Source organism: Rhynchophorus ferrugineus, unplaced genomic scaffold (genome assembly GCF_030347505.1).
Source record: "Rhynchophorus ferrugineus isolate W39M unplaced genomic scaffold, kcgeb_rfMv2 rfM1, whole genome shotgun sequence".
NCBI classification, from domain to species: domain Eukaryota; kingdom Metazoa; phylum Arthropoda; class Insecta; order Coleoptera; family Curculionidae; genus Rhynchophorus; species Rhynchophorus ferrugineus.
Genome location: NW_027472580.1, coordinates 11,536,708 through 11,562,807, shown reverse-complemented (window position 1 = coordinate 11,562,807; position 26,100 = coordinate 11,536,708). Strand labels below are relative to the sequence as shown.

Here is a 26,100-nt window from a genome sequence, read left to right as displayed (position 1 = left end):
GGCATATATATTTTATGCCCGTGCAAAGTCGGAGCGGGCCGCTATGTTTTTATATACAACGTTCATATTTTTTCTGTAGTGTATTTAATTTAGTATCAGCATTGCACCCGTGCGAAGCCGGGGCGGGTCGCTAGTAGTAAATAAAGTACGAGGTTGTAAGAATGTGATAAATAATTTACGTCTGTTGTTTCTTTAAATATTTTCTCGGTATTTTTAATTAATATATTTCGAAAGATGTTTTGGTTCATTTTTACGATTAATGTTATTTATTTAAAGTAATATCACTACTTGTTTATGTTATGACTATGTTCTAATGTTGTGACATTTATATTGTTATGTTTTGACATTAACTGTTTATTTTTTTAGGTTATGGTGTTCAAATCGTCTTAAAGATATGATGCATGGCTATAAGGTTAAATTTAACAAATATAAAATGAATATGTTAATATTTGCAAAATAGTTTGATGAGGTAGTTATGTTTAAAAGACATCATTTTATTTATGGAGGATACATTTAAGAACATTGTTAATAATCAACAATTTTAATGTGTGTGTTTAATCAAATACCTGTCCACTCTATTCATGAATAATTGTTGAAATTAATGTTAACATATCGAATCTAATTCTTATTTAAACACATTCGGGGATATTTGCAGAAGTATCTACGTAGGCCGAATCCGTTTTTGAATTTGCATTTTTTGGGTCGTTTAACTTTTAATAGTAGTTTTTAAATTTAACATTTACTGTTGTAAATTGTGTTTTTCTACAAGTGGTAAACTATTAGGTGCTTGCATGTATTCTTAAGAACGATATCTATTGGTGAAAACGTGAAGTATCAATATAAATAACTGTTAAACACCTTAATCTAACAGTTAAATTTAATGGTTTTGAAATTTCTTTATATCTCCTTAGTTATTCTCTGTATAAGCGCTTGCCATGGAACAACAAAAATTACTTGTTTCCTTTGATTTGAAAAAACTGGTGTCGAAGACTATCTATTAAAAAAAAACTTATGGTGTAGCTGCTCCATCGTATCCTAAATATCGGTTACGGTTTCACTGATTTATAAAAGGTGATTTTGATGTCAGTAACAAAGAATGGGCTGGACGACCATACGACTTTGAAGACAATGCATTATAAAACTTGTTCTATGAGAAAAATAGCTCAAACTCTCAAAGAAATTCAGCTTCGTAGTTCATGAATCAATCCTTTCCAAATGTTTTCATGCGATGGGAATGATCCAAAAGGAGTGTGTTTTCTTGGGCGTATTGTGACTGACATGATGAAAAGAGAATCTGTTACGACAATTCCGAGCGCAAAAGTCATAGATTAGTCCAGAAGAGTCATCCACATCGATACCGAAGATGTATGGTTGTGTACTGCGGTGTATAGATGGCATCAGTAAACATATCCAGGATACGTTACTCCACATCTCTGGTTTTGGCGCATATGCATATTCCAGTATTGAATAAAACGAAATAATAAAAATATAATTCATATATGTCCAGCTATTTTATTTTTATAAGAAGATCATAGTACACATCATCATTATTTTTATAAATAAAAATATACAAATATGATAAATGATTGATTTAAGGTTGAAACTATATATAAGGAGTGAAATAAACATTGAAAATATTTTGAAATAACACTTTTTATTTAAAATGAAATAAATTGAATTGAATAAAATTAAATAATAAAAATAATTTCTATACTTTACATATTTGAGCAATTATCAAGAACTACAAGAACTATATAAATAAACGTCACCATAAAAAAGACCAAAATCGTTTAGATCAAACAGAGCCAATTTAGTTAAAACCAAACGAAATAGCCACCACTATATGTTATTTGAAAGCAGTAAAATTTTCCTAAAAATCTCCAAATATTATCGTTACTATTCATGATCCACAAACCCCATTAATGAATTGACTACCTCTAGCTTTCGATTAATATATTGTACATTTAGTAGCCTAAAACAAATGGATGATCATACTTAATTACTTTTACTCTTATTTGATCCAGGTCTACTTTTGTTAGCAAATTAAATTATTTCAAAGTATCACTGTACACTGTTCTTACATCTTAGCAAAATGCTGCCTAATTTCTTCTTCTATGATTCTGTGAATTTCACATTCTTTGACTTTTACTCTCAACAAAATTCTAGCTACATCTTAGCTATAAAATAAAATTTAATTCATTACTAAAATATATTATGTTTAAAATAAATGTTTAATTATGACCAGTTACTACAGTTTTTGCTATATTCTTGATGGACAAACATCATTAATGACTTGACTGCTTTCAACACAACAAGAACCATTTTATTCTCTGTTCTTGTTATCATTAAATTTTGGCATACGTTGATACCTATTGCCGTTGAAAATGATGTGTTATAAATTTGGAAGCTAAAATTCCAACTATAAATAAAATTGATTCTGTTAAAACTTAACCTTACATTCTGCATTTACACCTGTTTTTCCACATTTTAAAACCAATGCATGTTAGATCACCAAGAATAACACAATCATTTAATTATTGTTACTATAGAATTATTAATGTATCACAAAATCTAAATACTGTAGATTTTTTGTTGTTTTTTTTCTGATCAACCGTACCAATTGACTTGAAAAGAATGGACCGCCATTAGAAAAGGAATACAATATAGTTTATTCTTTTCTATGCAAAAATCAATCCGGAGATGTGGAGTAATGTATCCTAACACATCCTCTGGCTGTGGTCGATAACGCACGACCACACCAGAGCTGCAAAGGATACACTGCTGCAGCTCGAATGGGAAGTTTTGATGCACCCAGCGTATTCACCAGACATAAACACACACACCTTCTGCTTTCCACTTTTCACAGATTATGTTGTCAACTATATCTAAATTATTGCTTTTAAATATTTTTTTGTGCTACCATATAACTAGAACTTGAAAATATATTTGATGACTGTAAAAGTAGTTCGCTACCTTAACCTAGTTAATTAATTATAAACAATTTTTTTAATATTACGGATTATTTCTAGCATATATACTCCGAAATGGAATCATAAAATTAAAACTGTTAGTGATAGGAATTACATAACATCCAAGGGTGTTTAGAAATGTGAATGCACTTATTGGTTAGCTTATAAAATGTCTGAGCTTAATTTATCGATATTTATATTGATTTTTAGAAGTAGTCATGATAATTGTTAAATTTGATGGATAGCCAAACATGGATAATTTGCGATGTTTCAATTTTATTTACAACATCTTCGTAACGGTTGAAATTTCTACGAGTTTGAATATTATTTTTATGAAGTTATTTTATCTAATATCGGGAATAAGTAGGAAGTTATACTTTTAACTTTACTCTTATATTGAAGTACTAGGGTCTATTCAAAGTTGCTATGAACATACTCCATCAATATGTTGAATGTATTGCCTGCCGCAATTTGTAAATTCGTTTTAGAATCAGCCAATATTTTCCTTCTCATTTTATTCTAGTTAAAAAGAGATACGATGCTCTCTGATATGTTCGAACATGTAAACGAATGAGCCTGTCAAAGTCGTCCGGTTGTCAAACGTATGCGAAATTCTTCAAAACAGTAATGATAAGCGGTTATAAATCGGCAAACGTTGTCTTAGCGGTTTGCTTGTTTTGATAAATTTCTAATCATAAATGCCGATGCCAGACAGAACAGATTGCATCTCTAATCAGTTACTATGAACAGGGACGAGATAATGGAGTCTTGCCATAAAATTCGTAAGAGAGTAGGCATTTTTACTATTAAATATTAATTTATTGTAGTTTCTATTGAACACGGTCACTGAAATATATCAAAATCGGTCAAGAAATATATAAATGAAAAAAAAATCTTGGATTTACCGAAAAGAAACCGTACTCATACGAAGTGACGAATCAAGACCTTCTTGATATAAGCACTATCAGAGATCAAATATATGCAATGTATAAAAACAGTGAGTAGTTTTTTAAATTTGAAGCTATATTCTCAAATCAGAAGGAACAAGGTATGGATAATACGGAGGGTGGGGTGTTAACTCCCCTTTTAATGTTTCCAAGTATGTTTTTGTCGGTTTTGCAACATGTGGTCGAGCGTTGTTAAGCTGAAGAATAACATTGTTGGGTATTTGCTCGTATTCCGGCTGTTTTTCGCTAAGTGTGGAGTTCGTAAACGCATCAATTGTAGTCCATCTATCAATTCAATACCTTTAAATCACCGTTTTCAAATTTTTTGTCTGTTCAGAAAGTTCTTTGCCTTCGGTGTCAAAATCACCACTTTCAAAGCGCTGAAACAAGTATTTACATGTTCACACAGCATTCGATGGCCTTTAGCCGCCTTTTAATTCAAACTAAAGCAAGAAGTAATATTTCCCGCAAATGCGATTTACTTAGTATAGAATCAGGCACTTTCAAAGCACTGAAAATTTGTTTTTTCGTAATTCGTGGAAATAAGATTATAAGAAGATTCGAAGAAAAGTGAAGCCTGTCTCAGTGAAGCTTTAACATGACGTTGCTTACAAATGTACCATGTTAAAATTAATTTATAAGCTGATATTTAAATTTTAAAAACTTGCTTTTTGTACAGCTAGTATGTTATTACATATAGTTAGTACTTACGTCTCCAATCTCTTGTCTAGTTTGTTTGGCCACTCTGTATATATCCTCTCGATTAGACAGATCACATTTGTATCCATAGGCAACACCACCGATTCCTTTCACTAGATTTATGGTTTCTTCCAGTCCTGGAAATGAAAAGTTAAGTTATTTCAATTAAAATCTATAATTGCTTTGTTTTCTTTGTTGTTTATGACATTGTCGTACAATATATCATTTAGATTGATGTACATTTATATTATTCGAGTGACGGAAAACATTTAGTTCGGAATTCATAAATATATAACTGCGAATTTTTTCTATAACATAAAATTGTTAAAAATGATAAACAGAATAATTTGTTTTTTTGGTGAATCGTAATGGCAGGTCGAAGTCTAATTGAGTTCGAAGATTCCTTAATAATTGTTTTATGAAAATAGATGCATAAACTATCAGTGCTTACATCAGTTAACCTTGTGAAATTTTATTAATATTAGATGTGGAGATTCTGAGTATTCATATCAACAATAATGTTGCGAATTTTTAATGTCTCAGTGACAAAAGTCCAAATGTAAATATTGCTATTTTCATAGATCGCATATTTATTACATCAGAGAAGGTTATTTTGCCGATTTGGCTATATAATAAAGTTTTATTTTTAGCTATGTATTCGACTACTTATTTTGTCTATTCTAGAAGACATTATTTGTCAAATTATACTATATGGTGTGTCGTTAAGTTCGCAAAAAAAATAATATGCTTAGCACCGACAATAAATACTTTTAACAACATAAACTTAATATCGTAATCAAAGGCATTTTAAAAATATATTATCTTATGTGGTCTATCGGTAAAATTGCGAAGCATCATTGTAAATAATTGTTAAATAACCTAACCTAACTTTATTTTGACAATTCAAAACATGAAATAACTGTTTTCTATTTAGTATAATTGAAATATCCAGTATATATAGTCTATTCAAAGTTTATTTGTATATGCGTCATCAAGATGTTTAATGTATTGCCTGCCGCAATTTGTAAATTCGTTTCAGAATCAGACAATATTTTCCTTCTCATTTTATTCTAGTTAAAAAGAGACACAATGCTGTCTGATTATTTCGAACACAAAAACGAACGAGCCTGTCAAAGTCGTCCAGCTGCCGGAGGTATGCAACATTCTTGAAAGCAATAGTGATAACAGGTTATAACTTTAACCTATATAGCTATTGTGGCTGTATAATTAACTGTAGTTTATAGATATACTATAATGTTTAAATAAGTTATATCTGATAACATTTTTGTTCAACTATTTTATTTTGATTATAATTTTGTTGTATATAAAAGACCAACTGAAGAAAAACTCAGAGTTCATGCGGCAACATGCATCACGTTAGACAAAAAGCAAAACACATTAGAACCAAAATAAAACAACTATACTGGTTAGTCGGAAGATACTCTCAACTTGATCTAAAATCAAAGAGGTTGATCTATAATACAATTATAAAGCCAATTTGGACCTATGGGGTGCAAATATGGGGTTGCACTAAAAATGCAAATCAGTTAGTCATACAGCGCTGTTAAAACAAGATTCTTCGATTGATTACCAATGCCTATCGCTATGCAACCAATGAAGAACTGCACGATGACCTGGAAATCAACTAGATTTGCGAAGTTGTGCAGGATTTCGCCTTGAAACACGAAAGAAGATTACTAAATCATTCTAACGTGGAAGCAATACAACTGCTGGACAGCGCACAGGATGTCAGGAGATTGAAACGAACAAAACCATACGAACTTGTGTGAACATTTAGTGTGTATTATTAGTGTAAACTATAGCTATAAGTTAATAATTAATAAATAATTATAATTTTATAATTGAGGAATACATACTGATGTATTTTCTCGTACTCGTCTTGCTTGTTAATTAATCCAAGCACATAGGAAAAGTAGTAATAAATTAATTGTAATAATAATAATTAAGATTGTATTAAGCGTATCTAATAAAGATGTTATAAAAAAAATGCGGCAACATTGCTAGGTTTGGACGGTTGAAATTTAGATGACGTATGTACAAAAAAACCTTCAATAGACTATATAGAGTCTATTCAAAATAACAGTTAACGCATGTCATTACAATGTCGATGTTGCCTATCACAATTCCTGCCTGTAAATTCTTTTTAATATCAGACAATATTTTTCTTTTCGTTTTATTCTAGTTAAAAAGAGATACAGAAGTTCGAACATGAAACCGAATCAGCCTACAAAATCCGCCTGGTTGTCAAACGTCTGCAAAATCCTTGAACAGTGACAATCCTTACGGGTTATAAACCGGCAAACGTTGTTTTGGTGCTTAACTTCTTTTGAAAAATTTAAATAATCAGATCTCTGCCTATTGGTTCTCTGATTGAAAATGTCGAGGCCATTAGATAGTCAAAGTCAGAAACAGATTACGTCACTAATTAGTTACTTTGAACAAGAAATAGTTAATATATGCAATTACATGCACTATAATGTTAAGATAAATTACACTTAGATAACATTATTACTATGATTATTACTAGATGTTTCATAATTTATTTCATAATTTTATTTAGAACAGAGGAAGCTCAATAAACACTTTAAAAACAATTTTAACACCAATTTTGATGTCAATAAGAAAGAACAACCTGGAGGACTAAACACATTCAAAAAAACATGATATACTTGAAAATTAATTCATGGTCATTCACATATACCATAAATAAGAGATCAAAAGCAAATAACAATAATTATGAAAACGATAGTGCTGTGGAATTCATTGACGCAATATTCAAATAAGTGAACAGATAATTTCATCATAAATCATATTCTTCATTTCACTGACGTCCAACCTTAATAACAAACTCTTTCAAATGTTTTTATTTGTCTTGGGCAATGGTTGTTCGACTACCATAACCTAGATATTTAATATGCTAGTGTATTTGAAAAAAATCCCCACGGCTTATGGTTACATTATCATTTTCCGCTAGGTAGACCGCTTAATAGAGGCTTGACATTTTCACCGAACACGTTATTATTGAATCCCCGCAACCTATTACTGCTTTTATGTACATAATATTGTTCAATATCTATGTTATTTAAACATTTCGTGACTAGCTGAATTTTTTTGACAAAGCTGGCCGGGATTGTTTTCTAAAATGGAAATTATAATTACGGTAGCAGCAGCGGATGTTATTCCACGCATTGCTTATTTAGTTTATTTTCTGTTCTATATTATTATGAACATGAATTAATTCTTATCTGCCAAATTTATAGATCTGATGACTATTATTGACATATATGATGACATATACAAGAGTAAAATGTATGACAGAAGGGTAACACAGAAAGCAGGGATACAGCTTTCAGGAATGATGGAGAAAAACCTAAGACTTTTCTTTATCTTGTCTTAAACAGTTGCTTAAAAAATATGTAATTATGACACGTATTAATATGACACATATATAAGATAAAAAGATACATAATAACAGGAGAGAAGGAATTATAAATGGAAGAAGCAGCATACGAAAAAATATACAGACCAACAAGAAAATAAAGTGAGAGCATAGATGAGAAAAGAACTGAAGAGTATGAGATACTTATTTATATCGGAAATTCTAAAAAATGGACTAGAAAATTGCTGCTTTATTGGCGAAAATTTACCATAGAGTATGGAAAGACAAAACAAATCTCACCGTATTGGAAAATAGGATTTATTTGTTACGATAGTTGCGATATTGATACGATTATTCTGTTCTGCATAGCCGTGAACATATAGGAGAAAATTATAAAAAAGCACCTAATAAGGCATAGTAAAAATAAACTAAAATTGTAAGAATAATTAAAGTACACTATGCAGGATAATGCCGGCTAGGTTGGCGTAGTGGTAAAGGTGACAGGACGTTCGACCTACTGTTGCGATAGTCGCGGGTTTGAATCCTGCTGGGGCATGGTAATAAATTTATGTTTGTGATTGTTTAATATTTGTGATTGTCTTAGGTAAGAGTGCAAAATCCGACAAGAAAAGTGATGCCAGTTACGCCAGTAACCAGATTAAGACAGACATTCGGTCTGGGATGATTTCTATGTTTGTCACTCGCCGGTCGGTAGGTAACTACCAATATTGGTAACTACCAATATCGTGCAAGGTGGAAGTTTAATTTCAAGTTTATATGTTTATAATATTAATGGATGAAATAATAAATCAATGCAATGAAATAAAGCAGCACTACGTATAGGGAATAGAAATATGAAAAAAATGGAAGTATCGGTAGGAGCTTTTGCAGATAATGTAATAACTGGTAGGCTAGTACACCTACAGAATTTTAAACACATGCAATGTTATATTAAGAGAATATGGAATAATGATGGATAACGAAAGTCATGATGATGGGGAGTAAAAAAAAATGTAAATGTATTTCAGTATCTAGGTATAGAAATCACAAAAAATGGAAGCCAGGAAATGAGAGTTAAGTTGTGCCATGAATGTATCCGAGAAATATTTCAGAGGAGTGCAAAACTCCTGATCATAGTAAGCCTGAGCAGAGAGAATATATAGTTATTTTGTACATACGTCATTTAAATTTGTGACATCAAAACGTCGCAATGTAGCCGGATCAACTCTGAGTTTTAGTTCCGTTTGACTTCGACATACAACATAATTCTAATCTAAATAAAATAATTGAACAAAAATATTATCAAATATAATTAGAGTACCTCTAAAAATTAGAGTTAATTATACAGCTACAATAGTTTATAGGTTAGGGTAATAAACTCTTTTATCATTTTATTGCTTTCAAGAATTTTGCATACGTCTGAGAACCGGACGACTTTGACAGGCTCATTTGTTTACGTGTTCGAACTAATCGGACAGCATTGTGTCTATTTTTGACTAGAATAAAATGAGAAGGAAAATATTGTCTCATTCTGAAACGAATTTGTAAATTGCGACAGGCAATACATTAAATGTATTGATGGCCTATGTATAAAAAAACTTTGAATAAAGTATATAGTAAATATAATATCATATACAATATAATATCACACCTATATCATTATGTGATACAAAAGTTGTTTTTTGATTATCTGTATGTGAAAAAGTAACAGGGATTTTATGATAGAAGATTCAATATAGCAAAAAAATAATAAAAGATAATATGAACATCGAATGATACTGTTTGCTTGAAAGATAATTGAACTAATTTGGCAATAATTTAACTTTTGAATTATTAAATTAGTTCTTTCAATATTGTAGTTAATTTTAACAAATTATCACCATTATGTTATTTAACAAAATAACACCTTGTATTATCTCTGTTAAGAGAAATTATTACTTGCTTAAAAGCTTAATTAAAACGCATTACTTGCAATATAGATATATTTTCCATCATTTTATTCGTTTTCTTCTTAACTTTTAACTTTTGCATACTTTTAGCCTTTTGCTATATCTTGGATGTTAAGTTCACCATTCTTAATCTTTGACCATACACTATCTATAAACAGTCGATGGTCATCATCTACAGAATTTTATGTATCAAAGAACGTTTTAAAATAGGTTTCCTTTCGTTTAAAGACCAAAAGGATCACTAATAACTACTGTTCCAAGATTATGCTCCTACAATATCACCTTTTACATGAAACAGTTTTAGCATAATTGGTTGTGCCATGACGACTTCTTTTGATGAACGGTGGAAACTTATCTCCAACGGAATTTAATTCCAAATCCAAAAATTATTTCATTAAACAATTATATACAAAAAAGTATCACTTTTAAAAAAACAATAACACACCCAATTTTTCACAATAAATAGAACCTTGAATTCACAAAACAAATCTCTTAAAATTAATTCACGGTCCTTATATATATGCATAATTGAATTACTAATATGTTTAATTTAGGTCAATAATGTTACCATAATAAAATCAATATTATTTTCATTTAATCGTATATGAAATCAGATATGTTTCTCCTCATTCTCTTGGTCGCGAGCGCGACCACGTAAATCCGTTAGATTTCTTAATTCTAAACGTAATGTGAAATTTGCCGACGTTAAGAAATCGACCGGCGCATAGTTATTTCGTCAATCTACGTGAAAACGTTGAGAAATACAAGATTATAATCTGCAGCAGAGAAAAAAGAGCGTTTGCGTGAAGCTGGGAAAGCTAAGAATTTACTTCGTTGATTTTGCTTGGTAAACAAAAATTGTGTTGCAATGGCATTTTCAGAAAGTATGTTACTTTTCATAATATTCGATCGACTTAAAAGTACTAGTACAAATAAATGAATGCTTTTTTATGATATTCATATTCATAATTATTGGAAGAATGACATAATTTTTATGCCTTACTAGGTGGCCTGGTGATGAACCGGTGAACTAAATCGTTTCGCGTGCTCACCGACAGGTGTTTTGTAAGGTCGGATGACAATTTTAATATTTGCACCAAATCGCTGGTTTAATGAAACGTATGTAGTTTTTCGACAATAGTTCGCGTTTCTGTTGGATTGTAAGGCCTATCAATTTCTACATCTGGATTGTCTATAAAATAACTTTGTCAGCACTGATGATCTGGTCTTTATCTGGTAGTAGTAATACATTTATCCTTTTATCTGCAATTTGTCATTGCTTTATTATTGGTATAAGAATTTGTTTTATGATACCAACTTGAATGTTACTACAACCAACCTCTTTTGGAAACAAGTATTATAATTTTCAATATTACTCAAGAACTGGTTAGAATTATTTCCAATTCCAGAGACTAATAAGCGAAATGGATCTGGGGTTGGTAGTTTTAGTTTTCCACCAACAATGCATAATCCAATATTCACTAACGTTGACAAACGATGGTCATTTCCCCATGTTACTGGTGTTTGTTGAAACATCTACTAGAATAGTAATTCACAGTGTATATTCATAGTATATTCTACATGGATTCCAATACGAAACTTTATAAGATGATACTGTATCTTGATTGTGGTGATTGATAGGAACTTAAAAAGAGGGAATTGCAATCTGTGCTGCATGAAGATTAGAGAATGGCTTACAGAATAGCTAAAAGTATCTAATCGGTCATATCGAAGTATTTGTACCAAATGTTCTCTTTGATTAGATGATTGGACTTCAAAGTTTTAAAAGCCGTGGACAATCCAATCCAATTAATCAACAGTAACCTCAAAAAAGGATATTAACTTAAATACATTTTAAACCAATAATTGTATAAATTGAGAGAAGTAAAAGCTAACAAGCATGATATGGTCGAACTTAAGGTTCAGCGTTAGATCTAGCGTAAGATTTTTTAAATTAAAGTTCTTCCGCACATGGCATATTCACCAGATTTTGCTACATCCCATTAAAATGTGTTCTGATCAAAACAACAGATATCATGCAATTCGTGGACAAGTTTATCCAGCGAGACTTAGTCTTCTTTAGCGATAGCATTTTTATATGCTACTTGAGAGCCATTTCTCAAAGTCATAGAAAGCAATACGCAATATTTCCAAGTTCAAGCTCGGTGTTATCTATTTTGTATATGGAATAAATCTGATGAAAAATTTTCATAGAAAACGAGGTATATTCTAATACTAGAATGAAATATATTAGTTTGGATTTGGTTTTTGGCTATTAAAGTCAATAACCATATAGCCAAAGACATCGTTAAACTCTAGGAAAAAAACAAGTTTTTTATTTTTATTATCTAAAAATGTTTTCATAAGGAAATAAATAAAGAGTATTACCAAATGATTATAGAAGCGCTGCACAACCAGATCATTTTCTATACGCATCTACTTTTGGTATTGTGATTAAGATCACGGCGGTTGGAAAGGAAGATGAATTGCCTCTTCAAATAATTGAAAAGCCAATACGGCTGTTCAAAATTAATTATAAGAATTTTAAGGGTATACAAATGTCATTTTGGCCTGCTTATAACACTATTCACATATATACTACAGTTATAAAGAAAACATCTCTGAGTTCTAAGTGATCTGACTATAGGAAATAAGGGACTTATTTTTAGAGTTTGTTTATAAAAGCTTACTCACGTTTGTGCGAACTAGGGTATATACTGTTATAGTCAATCTAATAAAATAGCCTTCTATATCATCAACATTTTTGACGTCAATTGCAATATTGGCGCATCAAATTTGGTTTTTAAGTTAACAATGTTTGCTGATTTATAACCCCTAATTATTATGACTAATATTCTAAAGAATTTTGCAGCGATTTGGCAACATAGGCCTGATTCCAGCCATAGGTCATCAGACAGCATTCTATCTTTTTTTAACTGGGATAAAATAACGGAAATTAAAACGAATTTAACATTTTTACAAACTGCAATTCGCAATAGATCCTACGTTAATATGAGGTTCATTGGTTGTTTTATTGGATATATGTATTTTGCCTTTGTTCAATTTGGTACGATATACTCAATAGCATTCAGGTTGATCTGTACATTAATTAGATTGTCATTTAATGATCTTATATAATATTTTGAGAAGAAATTAGTAATACAGCACAATTTGTCATAATATTAGAATTTCTAATTTCTTATTATTTGATCTTGAAAACTTGGAAGGAACAAGAATATTACAAAAAAGAATCGCAATCAAAAATATCAATAAAATTTTTCCGCTGTTAAAAAATCTATAAATAGTCGTATTTCTTTTGGCGGCACCTTGCTCGAAATTCAAAAAACTTTCACTGAACTTGGACGTTGAACTTACAGAATGTTAACACTTTGTCGCAACGCAATCACGTCCAGGCATATTATGAAAGAAATATCTCGAAATTAAAGAATCATTTCATAAGTATTCATTTGTCGTCGAAAATCATAGCTGATGTTAGAGTTGCTTATGCCACCGATAGAAAAACAAATATTGCTAAACTCAATTGATCATTAATTAGACATTGTACCTATCAAGTTTAATTAAAATTATCTTATAATTGAAAGTAGTTATCTTTGATCAATAGTCAGAAAATATTCTAATAAATGCTTATATCAATTAATTAATTAATATCAAAGTACTGCATTAGTAAACATATTCGAAAATATGTTAAGATACTTGTTAGAACCTATAAATTGTGATTTTTTTTGAGAAAAATTGAGAGATTTTTAATTAAAATGAAAACCTTTTTTATAATTTTATTATATATAAATTACGATAGTGTTTTAAGAAATTAAGGTGCAACAAATACAAGAACAATGTATGACAACATTAAGGAGGAGTTAGACAGAATATGTAAATAAAGTCAAACAGGTATGAACATATATCATAATAAAATGAAATTAAACTAATTTAAGTTAAATGAAATTCAATGAACTTATAACTGGTATAAGGTTTAAACAGAGTAATGTAGACTGGTACAATAAATACTTCTGATATATTACAAGGTATGTAATATATGCGTCAAAAAGAATAGACTGTATAATGTACTAGTTAATGTTGTTCTTCTAGATATTTAAATAGACAGTGTAGACCAAACCGATGCATAAGAACCCTTTCATGAATACCAACTATCATAAATAGCAACTTTTATTTCATTGATAAGGCTCAAAATTTCACACGAAATTTATTTTCATCTTGGATGTTATATTTACGAATGCAAAAATAATTTTAGATATTCTCGCTGAGTATCCGAATGATGGCATAACTCATCTCTATTTCTCTTAAAAAGAAAATGGCGTTATTCAAAAGAAGCAGTAGAATATTGATAATATGTTGTTTAACTGGATTTAGAGAATTTTTGGGTGTGTAGTTTTAATATCATTACAAAAAACGAGATGATTAGTCGTACAGTAAGACGTAAAACAAAAACACGATGTAATAATATGAATTTTTACATTTTAGTCAAAACTAAAACAATATATCGAAGTTTCGTTAAATATAAGTTTTAATTAACAGGTTAAAAAACTACAAGCTTAATTCTCAGATTGTAAATACATCACTAATAATGTTAATCAAACAACACTAATTTGATTAAAACAAAATAAACTTAGTAATTACGTATGAAATGAAAGCGAGCTTCATAAAACTGTGGTTGATTTTTTGAACTTTAAGTTTCTATTTTATTCAAGTTAAGTTATTAATATATAAAAATTTCGTTTTGGTGCTTCTTGTTTCAAAATATTAAACACAAAATATAGGTTAAAACTGATTACAATATCCATATACCAAAAAAATATTACCGAGTTAAATTGAGTGATTTGTTTTGTCCTTGTCAGTCAAGTTCAAGTAAATTGGATTAGAATTTTATGTAACTACACGTTATAGATTTTTCGTGGAATAATTTAATTAAGAAAAAGGAAAATATAAGTTACAGTAATATTAGGAACGATTACTTTACGCGGATGTTAGATTTTATTTAGTAAAAATATATATTTTCTATATTTTTACCAAATTTCGGTGCAACCTTTACAAAATCAAATTAATATTCGATTTTTTATATAATTTTTAAGGATTGTAATTTACACCTTTTAAAGAATAGACCAAACTATTTAGTTTTTTTTATTTAAATGATAATACTCATTCCACTTCATATTAATTAAAATATTTTCATGGAGTAATCTATCCGTTGAAATGATCCGGAGGATCTAAAGTCAATCATAAATGGCCTTACATCCAAATCCATACACTAAAGGATTTAAGTAAAATAGTAATTTGGAAGAGTTTAATTTTAAATCGTGGTATATTGGTGGTATCATATTGTAAAAAAGGCACTGCACACATTTATACAATGCATCAATGATCCTAATTATTATTTTTATTGCAGCGTTATAAAAGTTGTATTTGATATAACATTCCTGTCACAAACTAATCGAATAAAATTATTTTTTGTATATAAACGGTGAAAATACCTATGATTGCCTTAACTTTTTTTTTTGTTTTAATACAAATTTTATTATGTTTTAATCATATATAATATAAATATTTAAAAAATAGTCTTATTGTTTATTCAATTTAAGTTTATCTGGGCTCTGAACCACGGTCCTCGACATTAAGACCACCGACTGACAAGTGACCAACTCAGAAAACATCCGAACAACATCTTTGGGTTTTAGACAATCACAAACATAAATTTACGACCATGTTGACGCAACTTTAGGAGGACCTACTGTGGACCTACCTACTAGTGGTAGGAGTAATTGTTTGATGTGGGTTTAATACTTTTAATTGTATTTTTTAAATGAAGCATGGTGTATAAAAGCTCGTTTTGAAATAGTTGCTGCATCGATCTGAACAAGAATGCTTGAAAATGTGCTTCACAACTTTTGCAACATGTGGCTCACATTATCATGCAAAATAATGACTCTGCAAAAATTGCTCTATTAACTTCGGTGGACATATTAGCAACAATTTAATTTGGTTTTGGCAACCATATATCATTTTAGTCACCATATGTATAGGAAAGCTTTATCACGGGTGTCGATTTATGAGTTTTTGTGCTTAGAACTCATCGTAGTAGATCCACTTTTCATCCACAGTTACAATACTCCGCAAAAAATCTTCTACTTTTCTCATCAAGCAATGAAATCGCGATGTTGAAAATGTTTCGATATCGCCATTTTTCCTCGATTTAAATTCTTCTTATCGCTTATAAATATCTGAAAATACTTGATTTATTAACAGTTAAGCTGTCTGAATATCCTCTTAACTTGTAAAAATAATGAGTGCAGAAATAGCAGTTTTGAGCATTTTATGAATAAAAAAAACTGTTATTCTCGGTAGGGAATTGTTAAAACTATAGAATTGGAGGTTAGGTTAGGTTCCATTTAAAAAATATATCGATATTTTTTGACCGATATATCGATATTTTTGTTAGCCTATATTTAAAAAAAAAGAAAATATTTCTTAAATCTGTTAAAAATTCTTTCAATTATTTTAAATAAACCTTTAAAATAGCTTTAATTTTAAATGTTCAGTGTATTGTGGTACTTAACTTTAAATCCTTTAGTTAAAAATATCCCTACCTTTTAAAATGTTTAGAGAATATTGATATGCCGACAAAAAAACAATATTTCTATTTTTTCTTAAAAATATCGATATATTTTTTGGAAAGTATCGATATCCATATTTTTTAAAATATCTATTATATTTCTGAACAAAATAGTTCAATGAACATATGTTATTTTCTATGTAAAAATAAGTTTATTTTATAAGATATCGATTCAGATTTACAACTAAAATTATATATGAAGAGTATATGTTATACGTGACCTATCAGAGCAAGAATATCTCGAATTCGATTTTATTTTAAAAGTCAACACTCTTTCGAATGTTTAATCGTTTACTACATACTAACAAGGCTTAAGTGAACATTTGTGTTTTAAATATTTTGGCATAAATATTAGGTACATTGTTAGACTTAGACAAATATTAGATTTGTGTTTATTTTATATCCTTGAAGTCTGTTACCGAGAATAGATGTTTTTATTTTTATATATGTTGTCTTTTTGGTAATGTTGATAGAGTATTAATTCTAATTTATCCAAAATCTGAATATTTATTTTAGGAATAATACTTTACTTAAAAATAAATTTCAATAAGGAACTATTCGATATTTTTTATGAAAGTTACTATCACGACAGTAGCTCGTCATACGTTATGGTATATTTTTAATTAAACTCTTCATGAATAACGGGTTCACTTGTTACTATTAAGGCACGTTAATTCTAGACATCATCTGGATCTCAAATGCAAAACACCATGGACAATTAATAACGTATTAATAATAAAAAATGAGGTAATTATGATAATTCGATATGATCCATCATCCGTCTAAGTAGTGCGCAATTTTTCAACTCGACAACAAATAAAATTGATTGACGTAAAACAAAAGTGAATAGCCTGCTATATGGCGATAAATTTCAGGTCACGTTTTAGCAAAATACCATCCAAAGTTTTATTATTCCAAGGTAGTAGACGTTCAACAGGAAACATTTACATCAGATATTATTATTAAGTCATATGAATCCTCTAAAATACAATAATAAATATATTGGCGCTTGAGTGTATTTTGGATAATTTTGTCACTTTAAAATGTAATTATTGAGAGAAATGGTAGAATATTAACTAGTATATATTAATGTAATTATTTTACATAATTTTCTATAACCTCTTCCTATCGTTCTGGAAACATGGCGATACTATGTCGAATAACGATGTTCATCTTTTCTGCTCTTCTGCAGCATTTTCGGAATCGTGTGTTAGTTAAGCCGTGCTGTATCGATCTAAGCAAGCGGCAATCAGTGCGGTGGTATTCGAAGTGCAAATTCTGCAACGTGTGGCTGAGCATTGTTACGCACGAGGATGACTTTATCCCCGTTGCTGTTTTTTAAATAATACGTCGTTCGGTTTGTTCAATTGACGTCTAGATCTACACCACATCTTGCCAATCCCACTATATATAGCATTTATTTATGGCTATAAATATTCTGTCTCGGTATCGTGAATGGTTGCACTGGATTAACCGATTTTTTTGCTATTAGCAATCTTTTCCTTGAAACAATATTCTAATATGTCTTAAGATTTTCATCGGTAGATATATCTTTAGCTGAGCTGTGATCCATTGATGCCATCCTCATCTTCCGTTTGCGAATATTGATGCTAGATCTAATATGCTATTTCTCTAACAAGACTATCTTAGACTACCCGGTCTGACTGATGTATGACTCAATTTTTTCCTTCACTGGTGGTAGATTCAAACCATAGCTGTATGCCATACGTCCCTATAGGCTTCATAGCGCTTTATAGATAGATGGCCATTCTACTGGCGTCTAAAAACTGTGGCTCGGCAGCTTGCAGTTCCATATGTATTTGCACAGAGTGGGGCGATGCTCAAGTTGTATACCCATGCACTTGGCGACATCTAATTGCGGCGGTCATATGAGATTATTTGAACCGATTTCTCTGTGTTGACTTTAATACGCCAGTGCTCGAGCCATGCTTCGATCGGAATCAGGTGTACTTGGAGCATTTTCGATGCAGAGTCGTTATTCCCATATGTTGAAAGGATTGCGGTATCATCTGCATATATAGTGGCATAACCATGAGTGGGTATATCTGATATGATGTGCATAGTTTTTTTAAGACAAATTTTTAACAATCGGAAGAAGCAATAAGGCAGCTTTTTTAAATTTTGTAGAGTAGCCCATTATGCGACACCTTGTCGAATGTTTGGATAATAGCGAGAAAGGCTGCCCAATAATATTGTTGGTTTTTCAATTTTCTTTTTTAAGAGAAACAGAGATGAGTTATGCCATGAATTTCGAAAATTCTTTTTGTATTCGTAAATATAACATCCAAATCGAAAATAAATTTCATGTGAAATTTTGGGCCTTATCAATGAAATAAAATGTGCCATGATTCGGATACTACATTGTCTATTTAATGCAAGCGATGGTACCGTGATCCTCTCTAAAGCCAAACTAGTGAGTTGTTATTATCTCTGCTAAATGTTCTCGCATTCTATTTAGTATGATATTTTCCAGTAGTTTTCCAACTACCGGAAGGATGATTATGGGTCTGTATGATGCCATATTTTGAGCTTGATTCCCTGCTTTCACTATCATTTTTACTATTTTTTACTGGCTTGGATATGTACATACAAGTATGAGTAGTAACCCTTTTTGGTGGATGTTTCAAATAGCGTCAATAAAATCGTTATGACTGGTCTGAAGTGAGAACTAAGTCGGATTCCGTATTGGTGTTGTTGCAATCAATAGGTTAGTCGGCCAGTAGATAGATTCACCGCTGGTCAAATAATCCAGATTTAGGTCTTTCACAGCTTGATATAGCTGACTAGCTGACTGCCTCTAGTCAGATTAACTCACGACTTTTTACGCTTGCAGTTGTCGTAGTGAGTCCACAATATAATAAACTCTTTTGCCAGACCAGCAATGAAGCCGAGATTCAAAATAAGATTTTCAATTAATTTGTTTTTAATTGCTAAAGTATGCTGCCAGTTATATTTGAGAACAAACAGCTTTTTATCAGTGTTCTTGCTATAAAATTATGTTAAATTATATTAGATATTTCTTGTATAATCTTGTATCTTGTATACTTGTATATATCTGTTTATTTTTATATATATATTATTGTTATACATGTTCGACACTAAGTTTGTTTAATTGTTATTAATTAAGTTGCGGCTTAATTTTTTGGACTTTGGAAATTCATTAATTTTAAGTAAATTTGTATCATCGCTTATTTTTCTGTAGCGACGTCTATTGCCGAATAGAAATAAGAGGGATTCGATGAATTCAAATAAAAATATATTTTGAAATCAACAAAAGTTCGTTTCGCTAATAAAATTATATTTTCTTGTTCTTTTTTGCCGTCCATGGTCGTTTACCCGTCCACAGTGCTTAGGCACTCCCTGAGTTGCTAAAATAGATCTCTAATGACCTATAAGTAATCAGTTTATTTCTGCATTAAAGTTAATTAAAAGTAATCGCATACTTTCTGTACTGTATATCTGACATTATGTTGAATATATATTATGATTATTTTCCTAATTATATATTTTACCCACTATTGAACTAGTAAATACGTAGTTTTAATAAATGTCATAAATACAAAGTCAAAGTTTGACAGGAATGTAAAAAGTATTTGTTCGACTTGGAGATAAAAAATGCGTAGTTGAATGGACAGTTTAATTATACAGTCGAGAGACAATTATAAATAAATAATTTGATGACATCTGATGACCGCGCAAGTAACAACTTGCAGATTCATTCTTCTGTCTATGAATATACTAATTATAACATTTGGATTGAATTCTTATCATTTAACCATGTTTTAAGTCATTCTTCTCATGTTGTTGAATTAAAATGTTTCTAAACAATGCTGGAAATTATAAATATCGAATTAAGTAGTGCTTAAGTAATTTCAGTACTGCTTGGAAGAAACAAAATATCGCGATACCAGATATTGGAGAGCATACCGAAGAGTAGAGTTATTAAACTAATAAAAGTAAATTTAATTGTTGTTACATTGTCACATATTTTAAACGAAAAATTAATTAGTCTGAAAAATGTGGCGTACTATATTTAAAATAGAGAAAACACATATAAATGTAAATTAATTTACTTACCAGCTGTGTTAATGTCCCATAACACAACAGTTACGCCCAGTTTTCCCAATCTAAGGGCCAACAATCGCCCGATGCCCGATCCTCCACCAGTCACTAAGGCCACTTCACCTTTCAAGTCCTTCAATTGTTTATAAGATGCTGGTAAGAAAAACTTATAAATAGCTTTCAATATATAGAATGCGGATATCAAAAGGAACACGATCACATCGGTGGTGGATTTCAGTAATTTGGTCTCTTTCTTCTGTAAGTTGGTGCTGGTCTCCACGTTGTCGCTGTGGGGTGGTGTAGGTGATGGCGGTTTGAAAGGTGGTTCCTCGACGTACGTCATTTTTACTGAAGTGTGGCGGTTTACTGGGTTTTGGTGTTGATGTTTTGGTTATATCCACTTGTGATGGTTCTAATTTTTATATAACATTATACACTTTGTTCGTGATGTTGATTGTCTATTGTATTGGCTCCCTGTAATAAAAATGAAAGGTATTAAATAATTTTAATATGGTGAAGATGAAATCATTTGATGCACATATTTTTTTAGTTTTTAGTTGTATACATCTGTAAATGTATTAAAGTTATTTTTGTCTGATACTGTTGCGATATTGTTGTTTAATGTCTAATAATGACTGTCATAAAATTCCACTACATATGAACTGATCTTATGTGAAGATATAAAACCATCAAATTTTTTTTATAGATGTTAGTGATATTTTGGTCTGGTAGTGCTAGAAGTGTCGACTTATATAGATTTAGACATTCTACAAAATTAGCTTTATAAAATGACCAAATCAATTGTTTTAACAATAAGAAGCCACAGATCTGGGATCTTAAGAATTAATTACGTCTGACACAGACAAACATTTCTTTATAAAAGCAGTGTTATATAAATATAAGTCATACACAGAAATATAAAGAAACTTTAACAATGAAGTGTTAGATATTATATTTATCATTTCATTGTATAGTAATAATGTTAAAAGTTGAAAATAAATTGTTCAACATATTTGAACTTGATTATTTCATGAGCTGTGGTTAGCTTGAATTATTGCACTCTTGAGAGAAAAATGATCATAGATGTCTAACAGATCAATTGAAAAGTCCCCGGTCTACCATAGTAAAACACATACTTTTGGCAAAATTAGTTTTTTCTTATTCAACATAATTCCCTTCAAGGGTGATACACTGATTATAGCGACCCTCCAACTATTCGATACCATTTTTGTAGTACGATTTGTCCTTTGCTTCAAAATAGGCCTCAGTTTCGGCGATCATTTCTTTATTCGACGAAAATTTCTTCTCAGTGAGCATCCTTTTGAGATTTGAGAACAGGAAATAGTCGCTAGGGGCCAGATCTGGAGAATACGGAGGATGAGGAAGCAATTCGAAGCCCAATTCATGGATTTTTGCCATCATTCTCACTGATTTGTGACACGGTGCATCGTCTTTGCACTTTCAAAAGCAGCACTTTCTTTTTCTTCAAATGCGGCCGTTTTTGGCGATTTTCGTCCTTCAAACTGTCCAATAACGCTTTGTAATAGTCGCTGTCGTGGCCCTTCCTTTTTCAAGGTAGTCAATGACAATTATTCATAAGATTATTCATATTCAGACGCCATAAACTTGCCAGCCATCTGTTGCGTTTTCCCACGTTTTGGAGAGGGTTCATCGTGTGCAGTCTACTGGGATAACTGTCGATTGGACTTTGGAGTGAAATGATTGAACCATGTTTCATCCATTGTCACATATCGACACAAAAACTCGGGTTTATCCGAATTCGAATTCTCAACTCGTCAACTCATTGTCGTTGTTTTTGGTCAAAAGTGAGCTCGCGCGTCACCCACTTTGCGCAGAGCTTTCCCATACACAAATATTCGTGAATGATATGATGTACACATTTAGTTGATATCTCTAGAGTGTCTGTTATTTCATTCAATTTCAATTTACGGTCATTCAAAGTCATTTTGTGGATTTCTTAAACGTTTTCGTCGGTAACAACCTCTTTTTGGGCGTCCACTGCGTTCACCGTCTTCGGTGCTCATTTCACCACGTCTAAACTTAGTATACCAATCCTTGATGGTTGATTTTTCTGCGGCAGTGTCCGGAAACTCGGCATCAAGCCCAGTTTTTCCTTGAACTGTATTTTTTTCTCGTTCAAAAAGCAATACTTTATCAACACGCGAAATTCCTTTTTTATCCATTTTTTCACACAAAAGTTGCTTCACTCAAAATGCTATAATTCACAAACTAATGATCCGACAGCTCTCAAATATATACACATATATTTTATATATATTTTAGTTTCTAAACTAAGAATTCATAATTGTTAAGACATATTATTTTGTTTTCTTGTAAAAATCTAAGTTAATATAAATGAGGTATTAAACACAACTACTAAATGCTGGATTGTTTTTTATATAACTCTACTATTTTCAGCTGCTTGAAACCTTAGATTATTACCTTAGAGTGTTACTGATTATTGAATTGTACCTAATTTGATATATTTGTTATTTTATATTATATTAAAACGTATATTTGCATGATGCCTTCAATTATTTTTAATTCTTAAGGTTTTCTATTGCTTTTCCTAAAACGGTCTTGAATTATTACATTTCCAAAATTCTGATTTACCTTGATCATCTTGATGAATTAATTATTTTTAATATAATTTTATTTCGCGTTATTTTCAGCGTTATAAAACATATCAAAACGTCCAATCCTTAATGGTGTTTTTCTTGCGATTCTTTAATGGCCTACCCTTGACACACATCTGACTCTTAACACTGAAATAAAAATTCAGCTTATTCGGTGAATAACAATCGAAGGTGACGTGAAGATAAGATCTGAAGAACGGGTTAAATTTATTACTGCAATGTTAAAACAGTTTACAATTAGGTAGTAAAATTAAAATAAAAACAACAGAATATACGTTATGTTTGGTATATTAAAGTGGTATCATAGCCTAGAAGAGGGTTTTTCGATTTTTAAATTATTTGAGAAAATACAGCTGTTTTTTTGGCATCTAAAAATAACGATTTAAATGCGTTTTTTTTGAAACTAGCTTTTCGAGACGGTTAATATATATTTTAATTTTATTTAAAAGAAATTTGCTCTGAGCCTTCTCTAGACATTTCTCTATCCCATTAAAGTAAAAAAATACAACGTATCAAAGTCAAACAAAATGTTTTTCACAAATTACAGCTGTTCGAAATAATGAGAAACAAATAACCATTTGTTTAACCTTATTTTTTTTTAAATAGTTAAATTTTCAATTTTTGTTATGGTTCATAATTAAATTTGTTATGCCAAGCCTTAGCCAGAGCCTGTGCGGTTTGAAGGAAAATGGTATTTTCTTTCCTCATATGACATGATTATATCTGCAATTATATGAATTTGCTCTACGATTTTCTATAGTCGCTTCAGTCTTTTTATTTTTGAAAATTCCAACAACAAAGAGATTCGGTTGTAAGATAAGGCAGTTATGTGGGATTAAGTATAATTAATCTAATTCTTTCCATATTTTAATATTAATTTGATGTATAAGTGCTGGGATTGCTATGTTGATTTTAAACAAATTGCTTACCCTTTACAAACATTATGCAAGAATGACTAGAAAGCAGGAAAAGAGTATGTTCTGCGTTCTTTATTGCTAATAAACCAGAAGACCAACTCAATACAAGAGATGGTATGAAAGTTTAAGAAATTACAAATATATTAACTAAGAAATATTGATATAATTTAGTAAATTATTATGTAATAACTAATTAATAGTAAATGAATTGTTACTACTGTAAGCTGATGACTAGTATAATAGGTTGGAGGCAATATATTAATGTTAATTATTAAAAAAATATTAAACTATGTGTTTATTTTCATTACACGTAACCTGCACCTTTTATTTAATATTTTTATACCGATACATTAAGCAATTACTAAAGTTTGAACACATTAACTTAATATTTCAACATATGTCGTTATTTTTCATTGCCTGTGGACAGCTACATATTATATTACAAAAAATATCATGAACTTTGAAAGGTAATTATTAAATATTAACGAATACGTAATTAACTTATTTAATGAATCAGATAGTAAATAGCTTGTAATTAGTTGCAAATATTCTACTCAAAACAAAAACTAATTTAACACGGGTTTCTTATTAAGTAAAATAATTTATTGCGGTCAGAAAATAGTTTTTATGTCATGAAGCATTACTTTTTACGTACATCTTGAAGGTTGATTACTAACGTTAAGAAAAACGAGTAGAGTTTTGTACACGGATCAAATAAATAAAGTGATTGTTTGGACGACAATCCGAACTATCACAACAAATTGTTATTGCAATATATAAACACATCTTTAAGCCTATGAGAATCTAAAGAGTGCAATTATTCTTTGCACAAATAATCCAAACGTATCAAATATATGGTGTATCCAAAGTTATTTTGTACATACGTCATCAAGATGTTTAATGTTCTGCATGCCGCAGTTTGTAAATTTGTTTTAGAATCAGACAATATTTTCCTTCTCATTTTATTCGAGTTAAAAAGAAACACAATGCTGATAAGTACGAACGTGTAACCGAGCTAGCCTGCGAAAGTCGTCCTGTTGTCAAATGTATGCAAAATTCTGCAAACAATAGTGATAAGAGGTTACAAATCGGCAAAAGTTATTTTAATGATTTGCTTATTTTGATTAATTTCAAATCACTGCTTATTATTACTCTGATTGAAAATTCCGAAGCCAGACAGAAAATATTGCGTTTCTAATCAGTTGCCAGTAAAACTCGTTAGAGAGGTAAGCATTTTTTACTGTTAAATATTAATTTGCAGCAATTTTTATTGAAAGTATTTTTAGCGGGTAACGGACACGGTAACTGAAATATGTCAAAAAATGAAAAATATTATCAAGATAGGCTTGATGTTAATTCTGTCAGAGTTTAAATGTATGAAATGTATAAAAACAGTGAGTAGTTTTTCAGTACATACAAAATTGAATACAATTATTAAGCATCGAAAATTATCGAAGAGGTCTAGTGGATCTTCCGGATATAAACAATTTCTTCTTTTTTTTGAATTTCTGAATTTTTTAAAAGAATACAATTCCTAAAAGCATATAGCAAAATGAAGGAAAACTTGTTATTTCAATTTATGTATTTAGATGGGACATTAATATTTCAGAATGAGGCTAATATACTCAATGGTTACTCATGGCAGGAAAAAGAGAGAAAGGATGGAATTATGAACCAATGTTAGACATATTGGAAATAAATAGCTTAGTTGTTCACTTGAATAAGACACTCTGAATATGATATGATTCAATGCTGCCAATCTCTAAGATAGGGTGATGAAAGTGAAAACAAGTAAAGGTGAGTATATAATTAATATATGATAACTGTAGGATA

General features: G+C 30.4%; 2 protein-coding genes across 2 annotated transcripts in view; one reads left to right on the top strand and one right to left on the bottom strand.

Annotated features, from left to right (window-relative positions):
• The window catches only part of LOC143199341 (uncharacterized), a 110,648-nt gene extending 110,258 nt beyond the window's left edge, over positions 1-390 (top strand). The window contains exon 3 of the mRNA XM_076409099.1: positions 367-390. Within this exon, the coding sequence (XP_076265214.1) occupies positions 367-390 (24 nt within the window). The remainder of the gene's footprint in view (positions 1-366) is intronic.
• The window catches only part of LOC143204010 (estradiol 17-beta-dehydrogenase 11), a 56,520-nt gene that overhangs the window by 16,735 nt on the left and 13,685 nt on the right, over positions 1-26,100 (bottom strand). Inside the window, exons 2-3 of the mRNA XM_076416426.1 lie at positions 20,709-21,167; positions 4,628-4,752 (exon numbers count right to left, since the gene is read on the bottom strand). Of these exons, the coding sequence (XP_076272541.1) occupies positions 4,628-4,752; positions 20,709-21,036 (453 nt within the window). The 5' untranslated portion in view covers positions 21,037-21,167. The remainder of the gene's footprint in view (positions 1-4,627; positions 4,753-20,708; positions 21,168-26,100) is intronic.